This window comes from Pteronotus mesoamericanus, unplaced genomic scaffold (genome assembly GCF_021234165.1).
Source record: "Pteronotus mesoamericanus isolate MK-2021 breed Mesoamerican mustached bat unplaced genomic scaffold, CSHL_Meso_final contig_263, whole genome shotgun sequence".
In the NCBI taxonomy this organism is placed as follows: Eukaryota; Metazoa; Chordata; class Mammalia; order Chiroptera; family Mormoopidae; genus Pteronotus; species Pteronotus mesoamericanus.
The window spans coordinates 8,289,760-8,311,506 of NW_026555112.1; the positions used below are offsets into that span (position 1 = coordinate 8,289,760).

The window sequence follows — 21,747 nt, forward strand, 5'->3', positions numbered from 1 at the left end:
ACATTGATGTGTGGTTGCTCTCATGCATCCCCAATGGGGACCTGGCTTGCAACCCAGGCATGTGCCCTAGACTGGGATTTGAACCAGCAACCCTGTGATTTGCAGGCCAGCACCCAATCCACTGAGCCACACCAACCAGGGCTGCACTGGATGTTAAAGGATAAAGAGGTTTAGGCCAGGGAGACAAAGAAAAAGGCCTTAGAAGGGTCTCCCGAGCAGGGAATGTTGTAAAAACCAAACACATGGGGCAAGAGTCAACCCCTAAATGTTTTTCCACTTGATGAATATACTGTGGACTCTGGATTTATAAGTGGCAAATTACTTTTACATATGACTTTAATCACCTACTTCAAAAATCTAAAAACCACCCTGCGTATGAGAAAGACAACATCGATGCTCTAATAAATGAGTACCAAGTCTTATGGCCATGATATTATGAAAAAACTAATGGGGAAGTTATTTGTCATGAAAACATGATATTCTGAACAACAGAAGTGTTTGAATCTGAAAGGGCATATTTTATTATTTTTATTTTTTAAAGATTTTATTTATTGATTTTTTAGAGAGATGGGAAGCAAGGGAAAAAGAGAGGGAGAAAAACATCAATGTGTGAGAGATAATACATTAACTGGTTGCCTCTCACATGCCCCCAGCTGGGGAACAGGCCCTCAACCCAGGCATGTGCCCTGACTGGGGATCGAACCAGCAACTTTTTAGTTCGCACGCTGGCGCTAAATCCACTGAACACCCATGAGGGTTGCGAAAACACATTTTAAATTCAAGTGAATAGGAATAAGGATGCCTTTAATTTGCTGTGCCAGTCTGAAGAATCGTATTTCACATATTCATCAAGTTTCTACCCTGTACTTGTGATTATCTCATTATATTAAGTTACAAAGACAGAGGAAATGACAGGCAAAGATAAGAAGTTGACACATTTACAAGTTGTTTCTGCTTCAGTTCCCCTGGCAATATTTTCATTATCAGCTGTATCACGTTTGGTAAAGATAAAAACTTACTGATATTTGAAAATAACCTGGTATCACGAGCTCCTGGAACAAGTGAGAAACTAATCTTAGCACCACGGCATCAAAGCGGTCGCTGCCCCCTGGCCCATCTACCTTTCCCCAATCCCACCCCCACAGGCCCTCTCTTGGTGGGGCAGGATCTGAGAGTTCTGTTCACTTCTGCAGTTATAGCACCACCTGCCCGGTCTACTCAATACCTGTTGAATAAACTGGAGGAAAACCCTGCAAGTGAGCAATTGTAAACTTTAGTTCCTAGAGGAATAGCCAATATGACTGAGCTGATGTACATTTCCAGGTTACTCCTTTGTTTAAATGTACAGAAAAAATAATAGCAAACCAAAGCAACAATCACAATACACATTTGATCCTTGGAGGATCTGAAAAATACAAAAAAAATAAATGTGTAACTTCGCTCAAACATACAAATGTTGCAATATTACTGTGCAATAATTCACTATAGCACCTCAGAGAAGTCTTTAGATTTGTCCAAAAATTTAAAAAGAAAAGAGGAGAAATGCCTACCAGTCAAAAAGCTTACCACCTAACTACCTAATGAACTGTGAAATTGCACAAATGATCCTTTGAGTTACTGACTGTCAACAAAGGAGTGAGGCTGTATTACTGATTAACTCCCAAGTTAACCATAGATCTGGAGGACTTACAGAGGATTTATAAAATCTTTAATCATTCAGGATTTGGTATATCAACATAGAGATAAAGTCACTGTCACTCGCTTTAAGGCATAAAAGAAAATTCTCACATAATGTATGCCTGCTCTTTCCTGGTGGTTTTTCCCCTTCCAGTTAAGTGGAGCCAGGGACCAGGTTTAGCCTCCCCTCTCAGACACTAAACAACTGAACCGAGTATATGAAACAGTAATTATCAGACACTGGACAGCAGGCAGCAGATGACAGTAAGCCCTGACAGAGAAGAACAGATGAGGTGAGCTCCACACGGTCCCCGTCATCCTTCCGTGGCCAGTTTCAAGTATCAGTGTGAGGAGAGAGGACCCAGGCAGAGTCCAGCTATCTTTCTAAAATGGAAGACAGAGCCACGGGGCTTGAGGGGCGGGCCGAGGCAGCTAGAATTCACAAGGAAAAGTGTACCGGAAAGGAGAAAGCTACGCAAAGAATGACTTTAGTGATCTGTAGATGGGTCTCATTTTATTTTCCTCTCAGAATTTACCACCAACTGACATTATTCTAATTATTTATTTGCAACTTTTCTCCCCATGATATTGAGTCCTTCACTTTCTCAATCCCCAACCCAGAACAATGTCTGTACACGTGTGAAATAAGTGTTTACTAAATAAGGAAGCGGACAAATGTTGTGCTCACTGCTCCATCCCCAGTGCTTAGAACAGTGTCTCACACATAGTAGGGGCTCAATTAATATTTGTTGAAGGAATGAATGAAAGGACAAGGAAAACTAAATGGTGCCTACCAAAATGGAAGGTGTGTTCCAAATCTCTGGATCTTGGTAATCGCAGAATGTTGTTTCATTACAAAAGCAGATTTATATCTATGTATAGCCCCAAGAGGCAGTACAAAATTTTGTCTGTCAATTTTTGGTTATCATGACCATATTTGAGAGGCCGTTCACCAGGCATAGCCATAAAACAAATGACATACATTTTAGCCAAATTAAAGCTGTGCTGATTTATCCTGAACTGAGAATCAACATCAGACACCTGAGTCTGGACCTTCACTTCAAGTCCCATTTTCTCCAAGAAGCCTTTAGCCCATAAAGACATTAAGTTTTCCTAAACTCCAAATAGTATACTTATGGCCACATGGCTATTTCAACAGACTATATTGTCTTGAATACCATTCAGAAAATATTTACTGAGCAGCACCTCGTGAAGCCTCTTCCCCCGCCCCCCCCGCCCAGGGGAGAGCATGAACGCAGTCCCCCACTACCACAAATTATGCAGTCGAGTTTCCCACATTTGGGGAAATCGCAGGGGTCAGCACATCCGGAGTGCAATGGATAAACCTCGCCCTGGGAAAACCACCTTCGTGATCATGGTATCTCCCCTGCCAGGTAAGTATCGTGAAGCCTCTTTCTTGGCAGCTGGCTAGCTGGCTTGTCTCATCTGCCCTTGCTTCCTATCTTTATTCAAAACACTGCACTTATAGTAGTCAAGCATTAACTTCTAAAAGAGCTCAAGGAACTCTGTCAAAATAACAAGACGAATGCTAACAGTATTTTATTCACTCTCCTACTGTTCTGGATAAATGAGCACTGGAAGATGTCCTACATCTCTAGGCTCTTGAAATGAAAACCTAAGAAACATCAGTTCAACTCCGTCTGATTCTGATTTCTGAGATGTATGTAGACCTCACTCTCTCTCTAGTTCACCTCCTTTTAAAATACACACTTGATATAATTTGCATTTTCTGGCTATACATATTGTTTATAAAAATGAAGATCCCCATTATGTGGAAAAATGTTTTAAAGACACTTTGCATAAGGAAGATTTAACCTGGAAGGATGTTAGGTATTCAGGTCCCAACCAATTTCCCAAATAAAACACAGACTTGTATTAGCCACCAAAAAACACATTCAGTGCATTTCTCTTACCTTTTCTCGCTGATCAAGGATGTGTGATACAGTTGCTGTCATGCAGAGCAGTATCTGCAAAATCTTTGGTAAGTATGCGCTGATCAGATGACTAATGTTCTTCAATACTATTTCAAGGCTATTTAAGACACCATGCTGGCGACCTAAAGGAAGGACTTTAGACAAATCCAAATCTTCTACTGCCTGAATGACTGCAGAATGGCATTCTCCTAGGGAAATGGAGGAACAGAGATATTATGTAAGAGGAAACAGTACTGTGTTATGATTGATAATTATGCTGCCTTTTAACTTCCCTCAGCAATACAGTATTTATTGTTATAATAATTTCTAGATGATAATATACTTTCCATATTTATTTTTCTCCTTCTGATTCTTACCTCATAGTCAATGACCTAGGTATGCTAGGTTTTACTACAGGGTGAGGCAAAAGTAAGTTTACAGTTGTTCACATGGAAAATAATACAAAGATTAATTAGTAATACCAGAATAAACTCTGTGTTTTGCATGCTTACAACTGTAAACCTACTTTTGTCTCACCCTGTATTATCACTTTATAGATGAGGAAACTGAGATACAAAAAAAGTAAGAAACTTGTGACAGAAGTCTCTAAGCCCAATTCTCATCTTACTTATACTATTTCTGAAAATCTGAATTACTGTAGTCCTTTATTCCATCTAGAAACTTTCCAAGCATTTTTCACACTCACAGCTTTCCTAGATGACGCTGACTATGGGACTATGGTAGTTTTATAGAAAATGTTTTGCTACATTTTAAGTTTCCTGAGGGCTAAGAATCAAATGCTTTGTCTTACAGCCCCTGGGAAATAAATAAAACAATAGTTCTTTATAAACTTCTTTCATAATTTTCTTAAAAGACCTGAATTCTTATTGATTGAGCTTTACTTCCAACCAAACGGTATGAGATCATGGCTCACTGACTCACAGTCCTATATGGTCCATCAGTAAGAGTGCTATTTATAGCTACCCTCTTACAGTTGAGGTTATTATACTGAACAAAAACTTGTATTCATTAGAGCCAACTTCCCTCACAGGGCAATTTTACACTGAGTGAAAAACTTTTTAACGCCTGGATCCATTACCATAGAAAAAATAGAAAACAAATGCAACATATTACCCTACAAATAAATATCCATACGAGGTTTTGCAGTCAAAAAGATCTGGGCTGAATCCCAACCATTTTCTAGCTGAGTGGTCATGCACAAAATACTTAACCTCTCCAAGCCTCAGTTTCTGCATTTGTAAAATGGGGGAAAAAAGTAATGACACCTCATGTGGTTGTTTTAAGGTTCAACTGAATTCTCCACAGAGGGGTCTGTCATAACGTCTGGCATGAAGAGCATTTGATGCCAGCCATTATGCCGATCATGAATTACTAGCATGGTATGCCAGAGAACATACCACAGAGCATCACAGCCCAAGGAATACACTTTTCCACTCACTTTGTTTAGACTGTGAGGGAGGGAGCAGAGATTATAAATGCTGAGATTTCTATTTTCAACAGAGTTTTGGATCACAGGATGTATTCAAGAAATCATTACTCAGTAGATGAATGACTCAGTGAATGAATAATACCAAGACAATTAAGATTAATTTTGTAGCATGCTTTAAGTTTCTAAGGAGAAGCTTATTAGTTGTATATAGATAAGTACAGTTCTCAAATGGCCTAAGTGCACAATGACAACAACAAAGATACACATTTTCTAATCAGGGGCTTACTAACACATGGATGCTGATCAGTTGAGATCAACTGTGAGCTTCACCCAATCAATCAAAGTTTAAAATGAATAGCATTTCAATAAAAAAGACCACCCCCAAGCCTGGGAGAAGCAATCCCATTAGAAAGATACCGAAGAGCCTATGAAACCCAGCCTGGACATTAGAAGGCTACAGCAGACAGTGCACATTCAGAGGGCCAGGCCGTTGGAGTTACCATTTTTGAAGTGCTTCACAGGTTCAAACAGCAGGTCTAAGAATATTTGGATCTCCTCAGGTTGGGTCCCGGCGAGGAACCTCAGAACAATGGACATGCGGGTGCCTGAAGCAGATTTGCCCTGAGTTTTACTCCCAGTCTTATTCTTCATTCGACCATACAAAATCCTAAAAATCAAAAATTATTTTGTTTGCACATTAATCGTAAAGCATAATACTAGTTGTTTTGTTTTCCTGAAAGAGGTAGCAAAGCAACTTAACAGATTAAATGGATATACTATAAAACAAGAAAGAATGAAACGGAAATTAAATATTTAACATAGCAATTTAGATAAACAACATCGACCAAAAAATAAGGAAGCAGGAAGGAGGAAATAATAAAGGAAAAAAAAATGTAATAAAATAGGCCAGTGAACGGTAAGTCTAATTAAATAATGCAAATAAGTAAATACAGATTAAAAGGAAATAAAATAAGAATCCAAGTGTAAGTAAAATAAAGAAACTAGAAAGGTTTCAATTAAATGGGTAATTTTTCTGGGGAAAAAAAATCACACATATAAATAAGCAAAAACAACATAAGAAGAAAACCTAAATAGATGAGTAATCATAATGACATACTGACATATTACTCGTATCATGAAGAAGGTTTTAACCTTGTGGACCTTGTGACAGTGTCTCAGGACCAGTCCAAGTCAAGAAGAAGCAGACCACACTTTAAAAGTGGCTGTTCTAGACACCAGAACAAAATATTCTGAAGTCTCTATAGCAGTTTGAGCGCCTCAAAAAATCCAATTAAAAAAGCAATACAAAGAAAATACAAAATGAAATATTCTATTACAATACTGAAAGAATCATAATACTGCTAATACTCAAAACTGTTTTGTGATTAGCTATTAAAAAAGTCACAATTTAAGCAGTACAAATACCTCATCAGAATAGGAAACAGATCTGCTCGGTGGGCTGTTTTCACTACTGCATTATCTTCTGAAATGCTAAAGTGAACTATCTCTTCCTTAAAGCTTCTGTCTTCAAGCAATCTTTGCAAGTTTTCCCTTTAAAAATGGAATACAGCACAAATCATCACTTAATAACCAACAGTATATATTTTTAAATTTTATTTATTTTTTTTGACAGAGGGGAAGGCAGAGAGAAAGAGAGAAACATCAATGTGTGGTTGCCTCTCGTGTGTCCCCCACCAAGGACCTGGCCTGCAACTGAGGCATATGCCCCGACCGGGAACTGAACCAGCAACCCCGATTCACAGGCCAGTGCTCAATCCACTGAGCCACACCAGCCAGGGCCCAACAGTACTTTTTTAAAATGCATTATAGTTAGTAGAATATATATGTAACTAAAGTAGGTATTAAAGAGTCTATAAAGTAGTTGACATCCATAAAGAAAAATCTTCATAAAAAGACCTTCCAAAGTGACAGGTTTTCAAATTTTAAAAGATAAAAGGCATTATAAAGAGTTGGACTTAGTCAATAATTCAGCTGTTTCAAACAGCATAATACAAAAGCTTTCTTCATGTCTTAAAGTGATTATTATAATTTGCCAAGTAGTCACCAATATTTTTAAGACACTGTGTAAGCAAGGAGAAATGATATAATCTTCTCAACACATACTTTTCAATTAATGTTCTCTTTCCTACCTTATTATCTATAGAGAAGCACTCTTCACAAATAACACTCCCTGTTTTCACTTCTTACCTAAAATAGCCTTATGATTGCCTTAGAAAAGAGGGAAATATCCCCGGCCTTAACAAAATTATTTTAGAAGAGATCCCTCAGATAGAAAGATAAAAAATCAACCAAAAAAAAAATCATTTCTTTAGCTTCAAGTAACATACCTGTAAGGGAGGATATGTGGATGTTTATACGTCATTATACAATCCAGGGTGATTTTTTGAACTGTTTGATCTTGGTGTAGCAACAACTAAGAATGAGATTTCAGAGAATAAAATCAATGAAGTCACATATGCACATACCATAGGACAGTAATTCTTTTGTGTTAATCTGCAAAATTAGATTTCTTAAAACTAAATTTTTAGACATGGTTTAACGCTAATTCCTGACAAAAGCCTAACATTTTCCTTGGCTCAAAGGACAAAGAGAACGTGTGCAAAGAACAACAAAAAAGCCCAAACTCTGACATCTGCATCCTGCACAGCAGACCTTCAGGTCTATCAGTCGTTTGGCCAAGGCCAATTCTCTACATAGTCAGGGCTTACACCGCAGGAGCTGGCCCCGCGCAGAGCAAAAGCTTTCTAAGTTACCATGAGGGTAACTGCTGTCAGTGAAATGCTAGGGAAGACCTGGCTCTGAGGCCTCTTTGATCAGACAGTTCAGGATTTTGCTTCCTATGGACAACTGAGACTTCTGCACTCTGGTTTTACAAACAAGTTATATCTGAATTATGGGCTGACATAGATAAAGTCTGCTGATGTGAAATGTTTTATCTAAAAAAGCATCCAAATGAAAAAACAAAAGTTGTTCTCCAGTTAGCTAAGAATGATAACCAATTCTTACTCTGCTTCGGGAATTGAATTTTTTCTTCAAACTTTTCTAGAATTCTGGGTCATATAATTGTGACTGTAATGGACTATCATGCCAATTATCTGCTTCCGCTCAATGTAAAAGATCCTGAAATTCTAGCACTCCATCAGGCTAACATACTCGGAAGTGAAAAGCAGCCAACTGCTCTTGGCACAACCCCCACCTCCTTCTAAATGCTATGGCCTTAGATATAATTATGCTCTGCTCACTATTCATAAAGCCAGCCCATCAATGTTTGGTCACCCAAATGCCTTTAGAGTCAACTAAATTAGTACTGCCTAAAACATTCTCAAATACAGAACATGCTCATCAGTTTAAAATATATATATATATATACTTAAAATGCAGAGATGGGCTCTATTCAACAATTATTGAAAACCTGAAAGTTATTTTGACAAAGAAAATGGTAGAGAGTAGTTCACAAAAAATTGCAGAGGCGAGAATTTTTTATACCTACCTGAAGATAAAGCTCATATAATTTGGATTCCAGATACAAGGCCCGTGGATTTGAAAACTTAGAGAAAACTTGCAAATGAGCAATTAACTGCCTATGAAAAAGAGAAAGAGGGGTACTATAAACTTAAAAAACAGAGATTATTTTCTTAAGATGACAGTACTCATTAATTTTAGTCTAACAATTACTTCAAAAATCTTGACTGTAGTTTCACTGTTAATCACACAAACAGTGTTAATCATTTGTATTTAGAAAATTACTCTCCAGAAATTCCAAGTCTCAGGCAGGCCTGCCCCTGAAATTCAGATTCCCCACTGCAGAAAATCATTCAGGATGTGGTTAGAATGGCTTCCATTAAGCCAAAAGCAGAAAGAAAAGTAATCAAATAATAATACATTCGCAAGTTGTGTATAGATGAATTATGGAATGACTCCTTGTCTAGTTTCTATGCAGTAAACAGGAGAGTGGTAAAATATATTCTTCCTTACTTTCATATAACATAAATACTGATGTCAGGCAACAGAGGTCAAAGTTCAGGTAACCATGGCTCTTGCTTACCAAGGAGGAGGAAGAAAGAGCAATGCTTTGTGGTTAAATTGAAGATGGGGCTGACTCAGGATAAATTATACCACCTACAAAAACAGAATGAGAAGAGAGCTTCTATTGCACTTACTAAACTTTTTAATTCACAGATGATATGAGGCTTTAAAAATACTTGAGAAAACTGTTTCCTCTCTGTATATAATTTACAAGATGTATTAAAACCTAAAAAAAAAAAAAAATCCTGAATGAATAAGCCAGTATGATTTGGAGAGACTTTTTTTTTTTTTTTTTACCTATTTCAGGAAGAAGTGAATAGAGGTAGAAATCAAGCTGCAGACGTATGGTCCTGTCATTCTGAGCCCTGCGGCACAGGAGAGTTAATTCAAGTCAGGAGAGATGAGGAGAGTCAATTCCTCATCTTGACAAGGACAAGACCTTTCAGGGGTTTTTGTGAGAATTAAATGAAAGGACACAAGTTGTGGGGCTTCTGCTGCTAAGGATTTAGCAAACTGCTTTTCACTAAAGAAAGCAAAACTCAAAGTCCTACTAGTTAATACAGAGAAAATAACTGGAAAGTGTGACTTCATTAGATACTGCAGAGAAATAGGGATAAGGGTAGCACCACTGTTTATGCTTAGCTTAAAAGTCTGTGTTGGTTAGTATGATGTGTCAACTTGCCTGAGTCAGAGTACCTACTTATGTAATGAAACACTAATTTAGGTGCTGCAATGAAATTATTCTGTAGATATTAATATCTATAGTAAGTGGACTTTCAATAAGAGATTATCCTCAATGATACGGATGGGCCTCGTCCCATTAGTTGAAGGCCTTAACGAAAACTGGTATTTCCCAAAGAAGGAATTCTACCACAAGACTGTAACACAGAAATCCTACCCTATGAATTTCAGACTCAAGGCTATAGTATCAAATCCTGCCAGTTTCCAGCCTGCCATCTGACCCTGCAAATTCTGGGCTTGCTGGCTCCCATGTAATCATGTGAGCCAATACCTTAAGCCAAATCTCTTCATACATTCATACATACACACACACGCATAACATACATATGAGGTCTATCCAGGAAAAGTCCAGCCACTGTTAATATAATGAGAACAGTCTGCACAATATTGATGTAACCTCACAGACAAGGAGAGCGGACTGGAATGCGATGCGTGAACAATGACGAGAAGAGCAATGAATCTGCATCCATTTTGCGTTAAGCTTGAACATTCCTCCATGTTAAGCTTGGAAACTATGTGGATGATTCAGAAGGCTACAGCTATGGGCAACTGGTGATTGGCAGCTTCATCACAACACACCCGCTCATGCATCATGTCTCATGCAGAATTTTGTAGTGAAACATCAAATCACCCAGGTGACTCAGTCCCCCAGTACCCAGATTTGACACCCTGTGACTTCTGGCTTTTCCAAAAACTAAAATCACCTTTGAAAGGGAAGAGATTTCAGACCATCAATGAGGTTCAGGAAAATAGGACAGGGCAGCTGATGGCAACTGGGAGAATTGTGTGAGGTCCCAAAGTGCCTACTTAGAAGGGGACTGAGGTGTCATTGTCCCATGTACAATGTTTCTTGTATTTTGCATTTTCTTCAATGAATGTCTCTATTTTTCATAGTACATGGCTGGATACTTCCTGGATAGACCCTGTACACAAATTTCCGTTTTATTGGTTCTCTTTCTCTAAAGAGTCCAACTAATGTCCTTGTGATTATTTATCACTGAGTGCTTACAGTTTAATAAGTAAACTTTAATTTTCTTTCCATTGAGACATGTGTTCCTCCCCCAACATTTATTATTTTTTATGCACCACTAAGCCTTAAATAGCCAAAGGCAACAGGACCTAACCTTCACATTCTCATTAAATACCTGCCAGTGAGGAGCATGTTCCACGACGGTTTGTAAAACTGGATTAAGAATATACTGAGAGGCACCAAGAACGTGATTATCAATTTATTCAGTTTGAATCCTGGTGTATATTAGCAATAGCCTAAGTTTGGCTACAGGGGACTGAAAAACTAAGACACGGACCTTATCTGTAAAGACTTTCTAATTTCCATGGAAGCTGTATAAAAATTAACTAATATTCAAGGCAAGAAGTAGCACCATGATAGAGATACAAATGGCTGTTTTGAAGGAGGGTAAGATTAACTCCCAGTTTAAAAGACAAGAATGCCTCCATGAGGGAGCTGTGTCTGGAAGCACGAACAGAATTTCATTTGGCAGAAATTAGGCAAAGACACCACAGAAATCGGGAAGGTTCAGGGAGAGAAAGGGTCAGGTCTGACTGGATAAATAACTTACTCATTTATCCACCAAACAAATAGGAGGACTAACCTTTTGCTGGCTATTATGCTGAAGGATATAAAAAGGAAAACAGCAATCTTAGAGAAAGCAGCAGGGGACAGATCCTTCACAGCTGTGAGAAGACAGAAGCAGAGAAGAAACTACAGTTTCACGATGCTTGGCCATGACCTTTCTTGCCTCTGTGCATTACACACTATTTCCTGTAGCTGGCAAGTCCATCCCTGCCTTAGCTGCTGGCAAATTTTTGTCTTTCTGCTTCAAAGGTATCTTATACTTAGTTAAAGTCTTCCCTTTGTGGTAGAATTGTCATTTTTTACTGTGCTCTCATAACTCCTTTAAAAATATTTGCCCTATGGAAATATTTCACTAAGCATTAGGCTGTGCTTCCTGCTTTACAGAGGCTATATACTGTCCATCTCTGCAGCCCAGCAACTGGCAAAAGGCACTCATACAGTTGCTGAATGGATGAACTAATGGCTCATGGGAACAACTCAAGAAATGGACGTAGATTAAGATCTAAAGTGTTACAACAACACAGCAGCACCAAATCCAGTGCATCTCTGACACCCCAAATCAGATAATCTTCAAGTAGCTGGAGCAACTTTTACATGTATGATCTTTTATATATAAATAAGAATAGAAATATATTCTTATTTCTCTAAGGTTTCTAACAAATTAGGTAAACAAACTGCCCAGAGAATCAGAGAATGAAAGAGAATATAACAGCACAGAAAAAAAAGGAACCAGAAGGAGAACGTCAGAAGGCAAAGCGGAAGTGCTGACACACTCATCTGTGAGAGGAGAGATGTCCTATTACACATCTCCCTGGAACGCAGACCTAATGCCCTGGCACTAGGGAAAATGAACAACAGAAGTCAAAGAGTGTTTAACAGCTCTGGGCCCGGGTGCTTTCATGCATTAAAAAAAAGCTGAGATTAAGTGACTCCAATTCTAACATTTTGTGGTTAAACAAGGGAAAAAAAGCAAACCACCAAAAACCATAGAAGACTGAATTTTCTTTGAGCTGTAAAAAACAAAAAGAAAGAAAGAGAGAAAGAGAGAAAGAAAGAGAGAGAGAGAAAGAAAGAAAGAGAGAGAGAGAAAGAAAGAAAGAAAGAAAGAAAGAAAGAAAGAAAGAAAGAAAAGAAAAGAAAAGAAAGAAAAGAAAAGAAAGAAAAGAAAGAAAGAAAACAAAAAAAAAAAACCCCAAAACCCAGAGACACACAGCACTTAGGGCAATAATGATCTGGGCAGGTCCTCTTGCCCGAGGCCTTTTCCCATCTAGGCCCTCGGAGGTCTCCACCTGTTCCCCCAAGACCCGTGGATCTAGGATCCAGCAGCAATGCTGCACTTACTTTGTTGCAGCTCTTCTTGTCCTTTTCTTCTGTGAGGGTTCATTTTGGGGCACCACCTCTTCCTCCAGCTCTTCATCGTCTCCAGCAGCAGGTTCTTCTTCCGTTTCCTCGAGCGCCACTGCTTTGCTTTTTCGTCTCAGATCCTGGGTTGGCGCAACCTGCAGGTCTGCAGGGTAATACTCATTGCTGCAGGGGAAAGAGAGACACGAGGAAGACAGAGCCAAAGTGTCCTAATTCTGCCTGTGGCAGCTGCATGTCCACGGTTCACAGCATCATACATGGAAGAGACATTTCAGGCACCTTAAGTCAAGCCTCTTCAACAACATTATTCTTTGGTAGTCAGCCCCTCTGAAGCACCCTGCTTAGCAAGTCAGTGGCTAACTGCAGCAGACAGCCCCACACCACTTTACACTGCTGAAAATATTTGAAATGTCTGCTTTGGACTGAGCTGAAATCAGCCTCCCTGTCTCTAAAAACACAACTAAGGGAGGCAGGTGGAGTGGTTTATGGTAAATACTGAAAGCATAGCATTAAGGCCATGTTAATCATTTTTAAACCAGATATATCTACGTTGTATACGGCTGTAATGAAATCCAGTCCTCTAGGTAAGCAGTCTGATAAGACAGATGGAACTAACAACTGCACTGCTTTTTGGGCAGTCGCAAAAAATTAGTTAAGTCTTCATGTTTGTTTCCTCTAAATGAAGTTTGTGCAGTTGGTATTCACATTTGTTCCTAATGAATTCCATCCTTTAATTTTGGCCCATTGTTGAAGGTAACTAACTGATACTATCTTGAAGGCTGTCACTGCCATTCACTTCATTATTTTGTGTTACTTTAACTCATTCATCCAACAATTATTGTTTTCTTGTCTGTGTTGTACATAGCACTAAGATACAGGTGTAAGGGAATTCATCAGACATTGAAGTCCTCACTCAAAAAATACTGATAAAAGAGCACATTTTAGGATATTACCTTAATCAACACACCTGGAGGAAAGTCCAGGTTAATAAACTAAACTACTACTGGAGGGCTTGAAATGCTACCATATTCAACTTTGTGTTCTCAGGTAGCAGGGATCTAGCAATTAATAATCAAAAAATGGATGAATAAATGAATTGAACAAAGTTGCTCTGTCAGTTACAAACTATATCATAACTGATTTAATAACATCTGTATTATACTCTCGACATTCAATTAATCACGACATATTTTACCTTTATCGCTATGCACAACATGCTGACTCATACATTTATTAAATAAGATAAGTCAAACAAAACACTTACAAAAGTATCTACATAGCAAGTACTCATTCATTAAGTGTCACCGTTACGTATTATTGGGATGTTTTAGCCATTGATAGTCATTCATTCCTGCTTGATTCTTGGTAAGATTCTTCTCAGAGAATGTTTACAAGGGATTCACAAATTAGGTCAAACATCAAATTATTTGACACATATTTAGAAAGGTAAATTTCTAGACAAAAATAAAAAAAGCCGCTAAAATATCTGAAAGCCAGAATTAACAGTGGCATTTGGGTTTTCCATTAGTTTGGATCATCTGGAAAAGTATTAGTTACAGGTCATCTATTCTTAATTTAAATATTTTACAAAACTCTCTCTCTTTCATCTCTAAGTCTTCTTAAACTCAGAGACTATTGGAGGAAGGTCTTTATCTTTAGGTTAAGGGGTAATCTATTTTTTGAGGGAAAAACCTAAAAATTAACATGGTTGGAAATTCATATCCTACTAACACCATTAATACCAGCTTGCATATGCGTAGCCTTTTGCAATTCACAAATAACTGATAAACATTATTTTACATGATCTTCAAAACAAGGCAAGACAGCTAAATATTACCGTTCTCATTCTATAAATAAATTAAAGACTAACGAGTTACATAAAAAAGAAAATCATTACTTTTTTACCATCCCATCTACTGACCTGCCCGCATCTTTGCCTGGAACCTTTGCCAGAGTGAATTATTCATGCAAACCTTTTCATTTATGCATGGAATCCTGTCTCCTCTGAACTATTCAAAGACATGGCTTTAACAATTTTATCTCCTCTTGCACTAAAAATTCTCCCTTCCCTTCTGGACTTCTCACAGCACCATTACATACACACATGCTGCTGAGATCTCACACAGCCCCCCCGACCACAGCTCCGTCTCTGCTCCCGCATCTCCCTCTACCTATGTCTGCTGATGCTGGTTTTTTTTTTTAAATAAGAACTGTTCATACTTGTTATTTCCATTTTCCTTCTCTGTTATCTCTTATTATCTCATTTTAATCAGGCTTTCATCCTTACCAGATTAACCCAAACAACTCATGTTAGGGTCACTTCCAAAGCCAATGGTCAATTCTTACTCTTCGCCTGACTGGTGTATCAGGCACATCTGAGTCCACGGATCACTCCCTCCTTGGAATTCTTTCTTCAAGGAATACTATGTGGCCCTGGTTCTTTTATCATTTTTTCCTGGCTCCTTTACCTCCCAATCTTTAAATATCATTGTCAGTCCTTAGGAATCTTTCTCTACATTTACATGCCAAGATGTGATTTAATTCCCTGCCCATAATTTTTAAAAACCATCTATATACTGACGTGTTGCAAATTTATTATCTTTAGTCCAAACCTTTTCCTTGAACTTTAAATCCTAAATTCAAGTACCTACTCAACATCTCTACTAGACGTCTATTCAGTATCTCAAGCTAACCACGTCTAAAGATGACTCTTGATCTTCTCTGCAAATCTGCAAACTTCTGCATTACTCCCAGTCTCAGTAAATGGTAGGTAACTCTAAGGCCAAACCCTTAGAGACATGGTTGATCCTTCCCCTTCCTCCTTCCTGCCCCTCACTCAAACTTGGCCCCATTGTGACACATCTGTTCTGCTGGCAAAGTCCAAAGGCTAACCTAGTAGCAATTCTTCAAAAATATATCTTATTGAATTGAAATCCTTCAAAAATAGCCAGAGTTCAACCACTTCACATTATCCACACTACCGTAAAGTGCCGGTCCAGTCACCATCTATCCTTCCCCAGATTCCTGCAATCTGCGCCTAACTCTTTCCTCTCACGACTCACCACCACCATCGTACTTTCTCAACACAGCAGCCGGAAAACTCCTTACGAAAACCTAAGTCATGTCATCTCGTTTAAACCTTCCAGCAGCTTCCCATTTCAACGACAATAAAAACCAAAATCCTCCCCATCATTTAAAAGTCCTATGCAACTTGGTCTCTTAACTTTTCTGCCCTCATCGCCAACTACTCTCTTCAGGGATCACTGGTGTCGCCACTCAGATTTCCTTGCGATGCCCTGGACAAGCCTGGCACGCTGCGGTTGGCAGCCTGCTGAACTTAGCCCTACAGCATCTTCCCAAGTCATGAAATAGTATTGGAAAACATATCTTCATTGATTAACTAGTACTGTTCTGCATACTACATTCCTTATGTTTAGTTGTAAAGCCATTCAATTCTTACACAGCTCATCCAGTCAAAATGGAACAATGCTCCAGAATGTTGTTATTTTTTTGAGAGTACATTCCTCAGTATCATGGGAAACATTCAAGAGGTTCAAAACAGACTGGCTGGGTTGACTTACTGGAAAATGCTTTGAAGCTACAGGCAGACAATAAAACAATGAATAAACAGAGTGAGAAATAGCAAGGTCTTTGTACGTTGAGCTCACTCACTATGGCCCTTTTTATTTTGTAACCTGAAATTTTTTATTAACACTATTTGTGAGCTGGTTAAATTCATGGAAAATTAAGTGGTGAACCAAACTAGTTTAGTTGTGCGCTGACAGAGCCAGTGCTTTACGGATGTGCCAATCATTTACAAGCATGACAGATGTAGAAAGAATCAGCCAATTTGGGAGCTTAATACATTGTACCTTCTCTTGCAGGTACTGCGAATAACTTAACCAGAAACATATTTCAAAAAGAGAACACTTACTTGATGAATCTCAAGAAAAGTGGGGAAAGCTCCCTGGACCGTGGCTCTACCCTTTCTGGGAATTTCGCCAGAGCCTGCCACAGCAAAAATCGAAAATTCGTATGGTCCAGTCTTTCCTGACAGTTGGTTTTCAATGACAACTGCTCAAGATAAAGCGCTCCGACATCTCCTTCCTGAGTCTGCTCCCAGCTTTCACTTCCAAAGGGCTCCTCCTCATCTCTTATATCATTTTGCAGTTCTTTCTCTGAAAGAAAAGAAGTCACATTGTGACCACAGAAATGTTAACATTTGTCCTCTGAGTTTAAGTAAAGACATTCCTTCCTCTAGGAATATAGGAGAACAATACACCATATCCAAAGGCTATCTAAGATAACACATTTCTCATTTCTGTTTCCCGACTTCATGTGTAATTGATCAGTAAAATTCAACCTAAACAACCACTTTTTTCCCCAGTCCCACTCGATGCCCTTTTACATACCCGCATGCGTAGCTGCTTTTTCTAGATGTTCATAGTAAACTTTCCAAAATTTTTTATTTTCCATTTCATGTGCATGAGAGCTAAGAAAAAAGATCACAAAACAAAATAGGTGATATAACCCTTATTTTGAGATATCTCATAGGAAAAAAAAAAAGAATGAAATATAACTAAAATATTAATTAAGTCATCCCTGAATGTGAGGTTATAAACAACATTTGTATCTTTCTATATTCTTCAAAATGCCTGCACTGACCACAAATAATTTTTAGTCAAAAAACACTAAACAATATTTTAAAAAACCTAAGTAGATACCCATTAGAACACTATTTTTAAGGCACAATGATAGGAGTGGGGCATGGGGTGTGAGGTATAACCCATTAAGGGAAGGACAGGCATCTATCGGGGCCGGGGTAACCACCACAAAACTGTTTGTTCAAAGCTAACTTTAAAATGCTGACTTTTCACCCACCAAGTTCAAGTAGACTTATTAATACAAAGGTAAAATAAATATTCACTAACTGCATGACACATACCTTTCAGAGCTTAAATTAGCTCAATCATGTGTTCAGATAATTTGATATCCTAACAACAACATTCTCAAAATGTTTATATTCTTTTTGGTCATTAGTTTTCTAAGACTATGCATAAACTTTATACAGGAAACAAACTATATTTGTTGTTGACTATCTGTAAAAAATAAGTCGTTATTCTGAAAGATGCACCCGACAGTAGGAGAGCCCAGCCAGATATGGAAGACCATAAAAGGCACTCAGTAATCGAGGAGCTAGTAATTTTGGTAGTGGGCTATTGGTAATACATGTCAGATTCTTCCTGAAGTGCAATAAACAAAGTTATGAAGTTGGTGTTAGAGGTCTTGCTTCCAATAAACTGGTCGGATGGCTTTAAAGGGCTGTAAGTGGCAAACAAATTGGTTCCAAATTGGAAATGGATTTGTTTATTCTGGTTCTGTCAAACAAAAACTAATAGTTAGGGTTTTGAGAAGCCACACATGACATATTTCCAATCTGACAAAAAGCCAGAGGAGACCATCTAAGTCAAACATCTGCCAAAGAACAGATTTCTACATGTGGGGCACAGCATATGTATTTTCTATGTGATTATTAAAGTCCTTTTTAGAGCTAAAGGGATTTTTGGATGCTAGACAGCATGGGTTTTTAAGTCCTTATTTTTAAAATTGAAGTTTGGCTCAATGATTCAATATACATAAATAAAAGTATGCAATTAGTATACTATACTTTGTTACTGAAAAAATTCAACAATACAGATGTACCATTTAAAGTAAAAATAGTCCTCCAAAATTATTTCAATGTACAAAGAAACAGACACGTAACATTTGAACTGTTGAAAAACTTGGCATCACACAGAATAATTTGTTTACTTTTTCTTCACCTTGTTCCACAAAGGATTTATGGTGGCTATAAATATTCCACACATTATTTAAATCACACCTAGAAGGAGTATAACACTGGCTCCATCATTCTGCAGTAGTTAAAACATAGCGGCTTCATCCATTTAATGTATGCTCACCTTATGAGTTCAATGACAGGATCCCAGAGAGCACTGAAGTTAATGTACAACATGCTTAATAAATAACGAAGTGGCACCTGCAATTAGACTCATTTAGTAAATGGGTAACGAACCGCAACAGAATGGCACCAAGATGCAAATATCCCAATTCAGACAGCCAGGGGTTTGGAAAGAAGCTTGTGCTTTATGAAAAAGTTGTTGGTACAAAATCAAAAAACTGAGTAATAGATCCGACTCTCCCCAAAATGTCACTTGCTATTTATCAAACTGAAGAACCACTAAAACAAATGTAGTGTTCAAACTCACTCCAGCTGTTCGTGCTCAAAGGATATATTTAGATAAACAGATTAGACTCACGACTGAATTCCCTCCTAACAAACACTGCCACCACCATTACCTTAAAAGGCAAAACTTGAACAGAATGCCAAGGAACCCAAGAAAGTCTGCTGGGAATGGCAGCTGTGGCCTCACAAGCAGATGTCTGAGTTCTCAAAATCATGCATTAGCCCTGGCCGGGTGGCTCAGCTGGTTGGAGCATCATCCCATACACTGAAAGGTTGCAGGTTCAATCCCTGGCAAGGGCACATACCTAGGTTGTGGGCTTGATCCCCAGTCGGGGACTGTATGGGAGGCAACCAACTGATGTTTCTCTTTCACACCAAAGTTTCTCTCTGCGTTTCTCTCTCTCAAATCAATAAACACATCCTCAGGTGAGGATTTAAAAAATAAGAAAAGAAAAACCATGCATTAAAGGAGTTCCATTCAGAGTCTAAAGTTTTCTCAGTTGCCTTTTGCAAGGAGAGGCATAGCTAGTATCCTCATGTGCTAGGGAGGCATCATGCAGAATGGTAGTTCTGTTATTATTTGGGGGTGTTTCTAACTGTTTTAGCAGCAGAACATAACACAGGATACTAACACACAAAGCAGACTAAGAACAGAACTGCTCTGATGGCAAGGAGAATGCCTCCCCTTGGCCTTCCTCCCCAAGGGACCCGTGATGTGTCTTCAAGGGTCATGGACAGAAAATCCTGTTGCAGCAATGAACAAATCTGGAGAAGATCAGGCTTTAAATTAACGTTGAGTCCTCCTGTCGTCACTTACTACTCCCTACCTTCCACAGGGGACACATCTTCAGGAGAGAAGGGACAGGAAATTGTTCCCACCACTACTGAAGTGGCTGACAGGGCCATCCAACTCAAAGGACCTAAGAGAACTAAGGATTTATCTAATTTTAAAAATTATTATTTGGGATGACCATTTGGTATGTTTCTCTTTTCAAGAGTCAGCCAAACAAATCTAAAAGCATAAACAGAAGGAAAAAAATGACAGTGTTTTATACCTCCTGTAACGGCCCATCAGGGACTGCAGTCTGTACCACATCATGTCTTAGTTTTCTCAAGTGAAGAAGCTTCTCTCTGTAATCATTCACAGTTGCTGGGACAAGTTCTGCCTGGCGTAGTATAGCAAAGGCAGACTGATGCTCCGAGAGCCCGTCATCCTAAACAGCCAGGGGAAAGCAAGAGACATGTTAGTACTGTGATTTTCCAAAAAAACGTTAAATGCGACCAAAGGTCTAAAAAAAAAAAAAAAAAACTGGGATAAGTTAATGTTTTAAGTAAAATAAGCAATACTTTTTTTTTGGGGGGGGGGCGAGGGGTAGTAAATGATTCATTTTTACTCCCACCACTGATTCTCCAGTAGATAATTCAGGTTTAGGATCTAGCATAGAAATAATAAAAAATAAAAAAATTTTAAAAAAAAGGAAAGCAATTCTAAAAATGATTCAAATAGATTGGTAACATTTGTTGAAAGAAAATGTGTACATATTTCTGCTATATAATTCTATATATATACCTCTGGTAGAAGTAATTTCTACCCCAAGAAGTAATACTTTGCATTATGGAAATATTTCCCTATATAAAAATATTTGTGTAAGGATGTTTGCTGCAGTATTACTAGCAATCCTGAAAATTTATGAATAACCTATCTAAGCATCCATCAATAGAGAATTGGTTAAATAAAGTATTTTAAACTGTGGGCTGCTATTCAAACTTCAAAAGAAATAATATAGGATCAGAGGTGCTGATACAGAAAAACCTTCATGACATCATTAGTTTAAATTATGTGTGTATATAAAAGTCTGAAAAAATATTCACCAATTAGCAGTGGATTTTCAGCGGTGGCCTTGGTGTCGTGGGAATAATAATTCCAAAAAAAAATTTCAATTTTCATGGCAGATATTTACAAAGTGAATTTTCTATGAAATTATAATTTTGGAAATAAAAACACATATGAAATGACATTTATAAAAAGTTATCCAAACTGAACAGTTAAAAAGAGTACCTCCATTAGTTCCGGAAGTCGAACCTCGAAGTGATTTAGGATCCTTATTGTTAAAAGCCGGATCTAGAGAAAGTAAAAGAAGGGTCTCAAAGTCCCAAGTTTAAACATAAGAAGGAACTGATTAATAGTCAGTGAGATCTAAGTTTTATAAAATTATGAAAATGTACCCCAATTAGACCTGCTGCAGTCAGTTTGCAGGTCAGTGTCAGGAATCACTGCATTAAACAGAAATCACCCCCCAGCAGCAGTTTCTGATGAAGGAGCTGGGGCAGACATTGGCCACACACAGAGACAGGGAACACAACCACCAAACAGTGTTACCTTGGATATGCCAGTTGAAATGTTTGCTTGTAATTTGGGAAATAATTCCATCAAAGCTTCTTCAGAAATTGGCCCTTTGCAGCCACACAAGGATAATCTCTGATAATAGAGATCAGCCAACAGCAACACAGACGGCTCCAATGGAAACATTCTGCAACAAGATCATCATTAGGCCCACACTGTCCCATCAACTCCAGAGCATTTGGACTACAACAGAAAATTATTACTGATGAAGGAAACATAAAAAGGAACAGACAAAAGTTTTATACAGACATTTAGCGTCATTTTAGAAATGAATCCGAGGTCTAGTGACAG

General features: G+C 38.2%; 1 protein-coding gene and 1 non-coding gene across 2 annotated transcripts in view; both read right to left on the minus strand.

Annotated features, from left to right (window-relative positions):
• The window catches only part of UTP20 (UTP20 small subunit processome component), an 83,790-nt gene that overhangs the window by 39,658 nt on the left and 22,385 nt on the right, over nt 1-21,747 (minus strand). The window contains exons 16-27 of the mRNA XM_054574638.1: nt 21,433-21,583; nt 21,112-21,174; nt 20,108-20,266; nt 18,769-18,845; nt 17,221-17,300; nt 16,743-16,986; nt 12,788-12,973; nt 8,573-8,663; nt 7,410-7,495; nt 6,487-6,612; nt 5,562-5,728; nt 3,612-3,820 (exon numbers count right to left, since the gene is read on the minus strand). Coding sequence (XP_054430613.1) covers nt 3,612-3,820; nt 5,562-5,728; nt 6,487-6,612; nt 7,410-7,495; nt 8,573-8,663; nt 12,788-12,973; nt 16,743-16,986; nt 17,221-17,300; nt 18,769-18,845; nt 20,108-20,266; nt 21,112-21,174; nt 21,433-21,583 — 1,639 coding nt within the window. The remainder of the gene's footprint in view (nt 1-3,611; nt 3,821-5,561; nt 5,729-6,486; nt 6,613-7,409; nt 7,496-8,572; nt 8,664-12,787; nt 12,974-16,742; nt 16,987-17,220; nt 17,301-18,768; nt 18,846-20,107; nt 20,267-21,111; nt 21,175-21,432; nt 21,584-21,747) is intronic.
• LOC129071465 (U1 spliceosomal RNA) lies at nt 2,916-3,079 on the minus strand. The gene has a single exon (XR_008529250.1). It is a non-coding gene; the product is annotated as a U1 spliceosomal RNA (small nuclear RNA).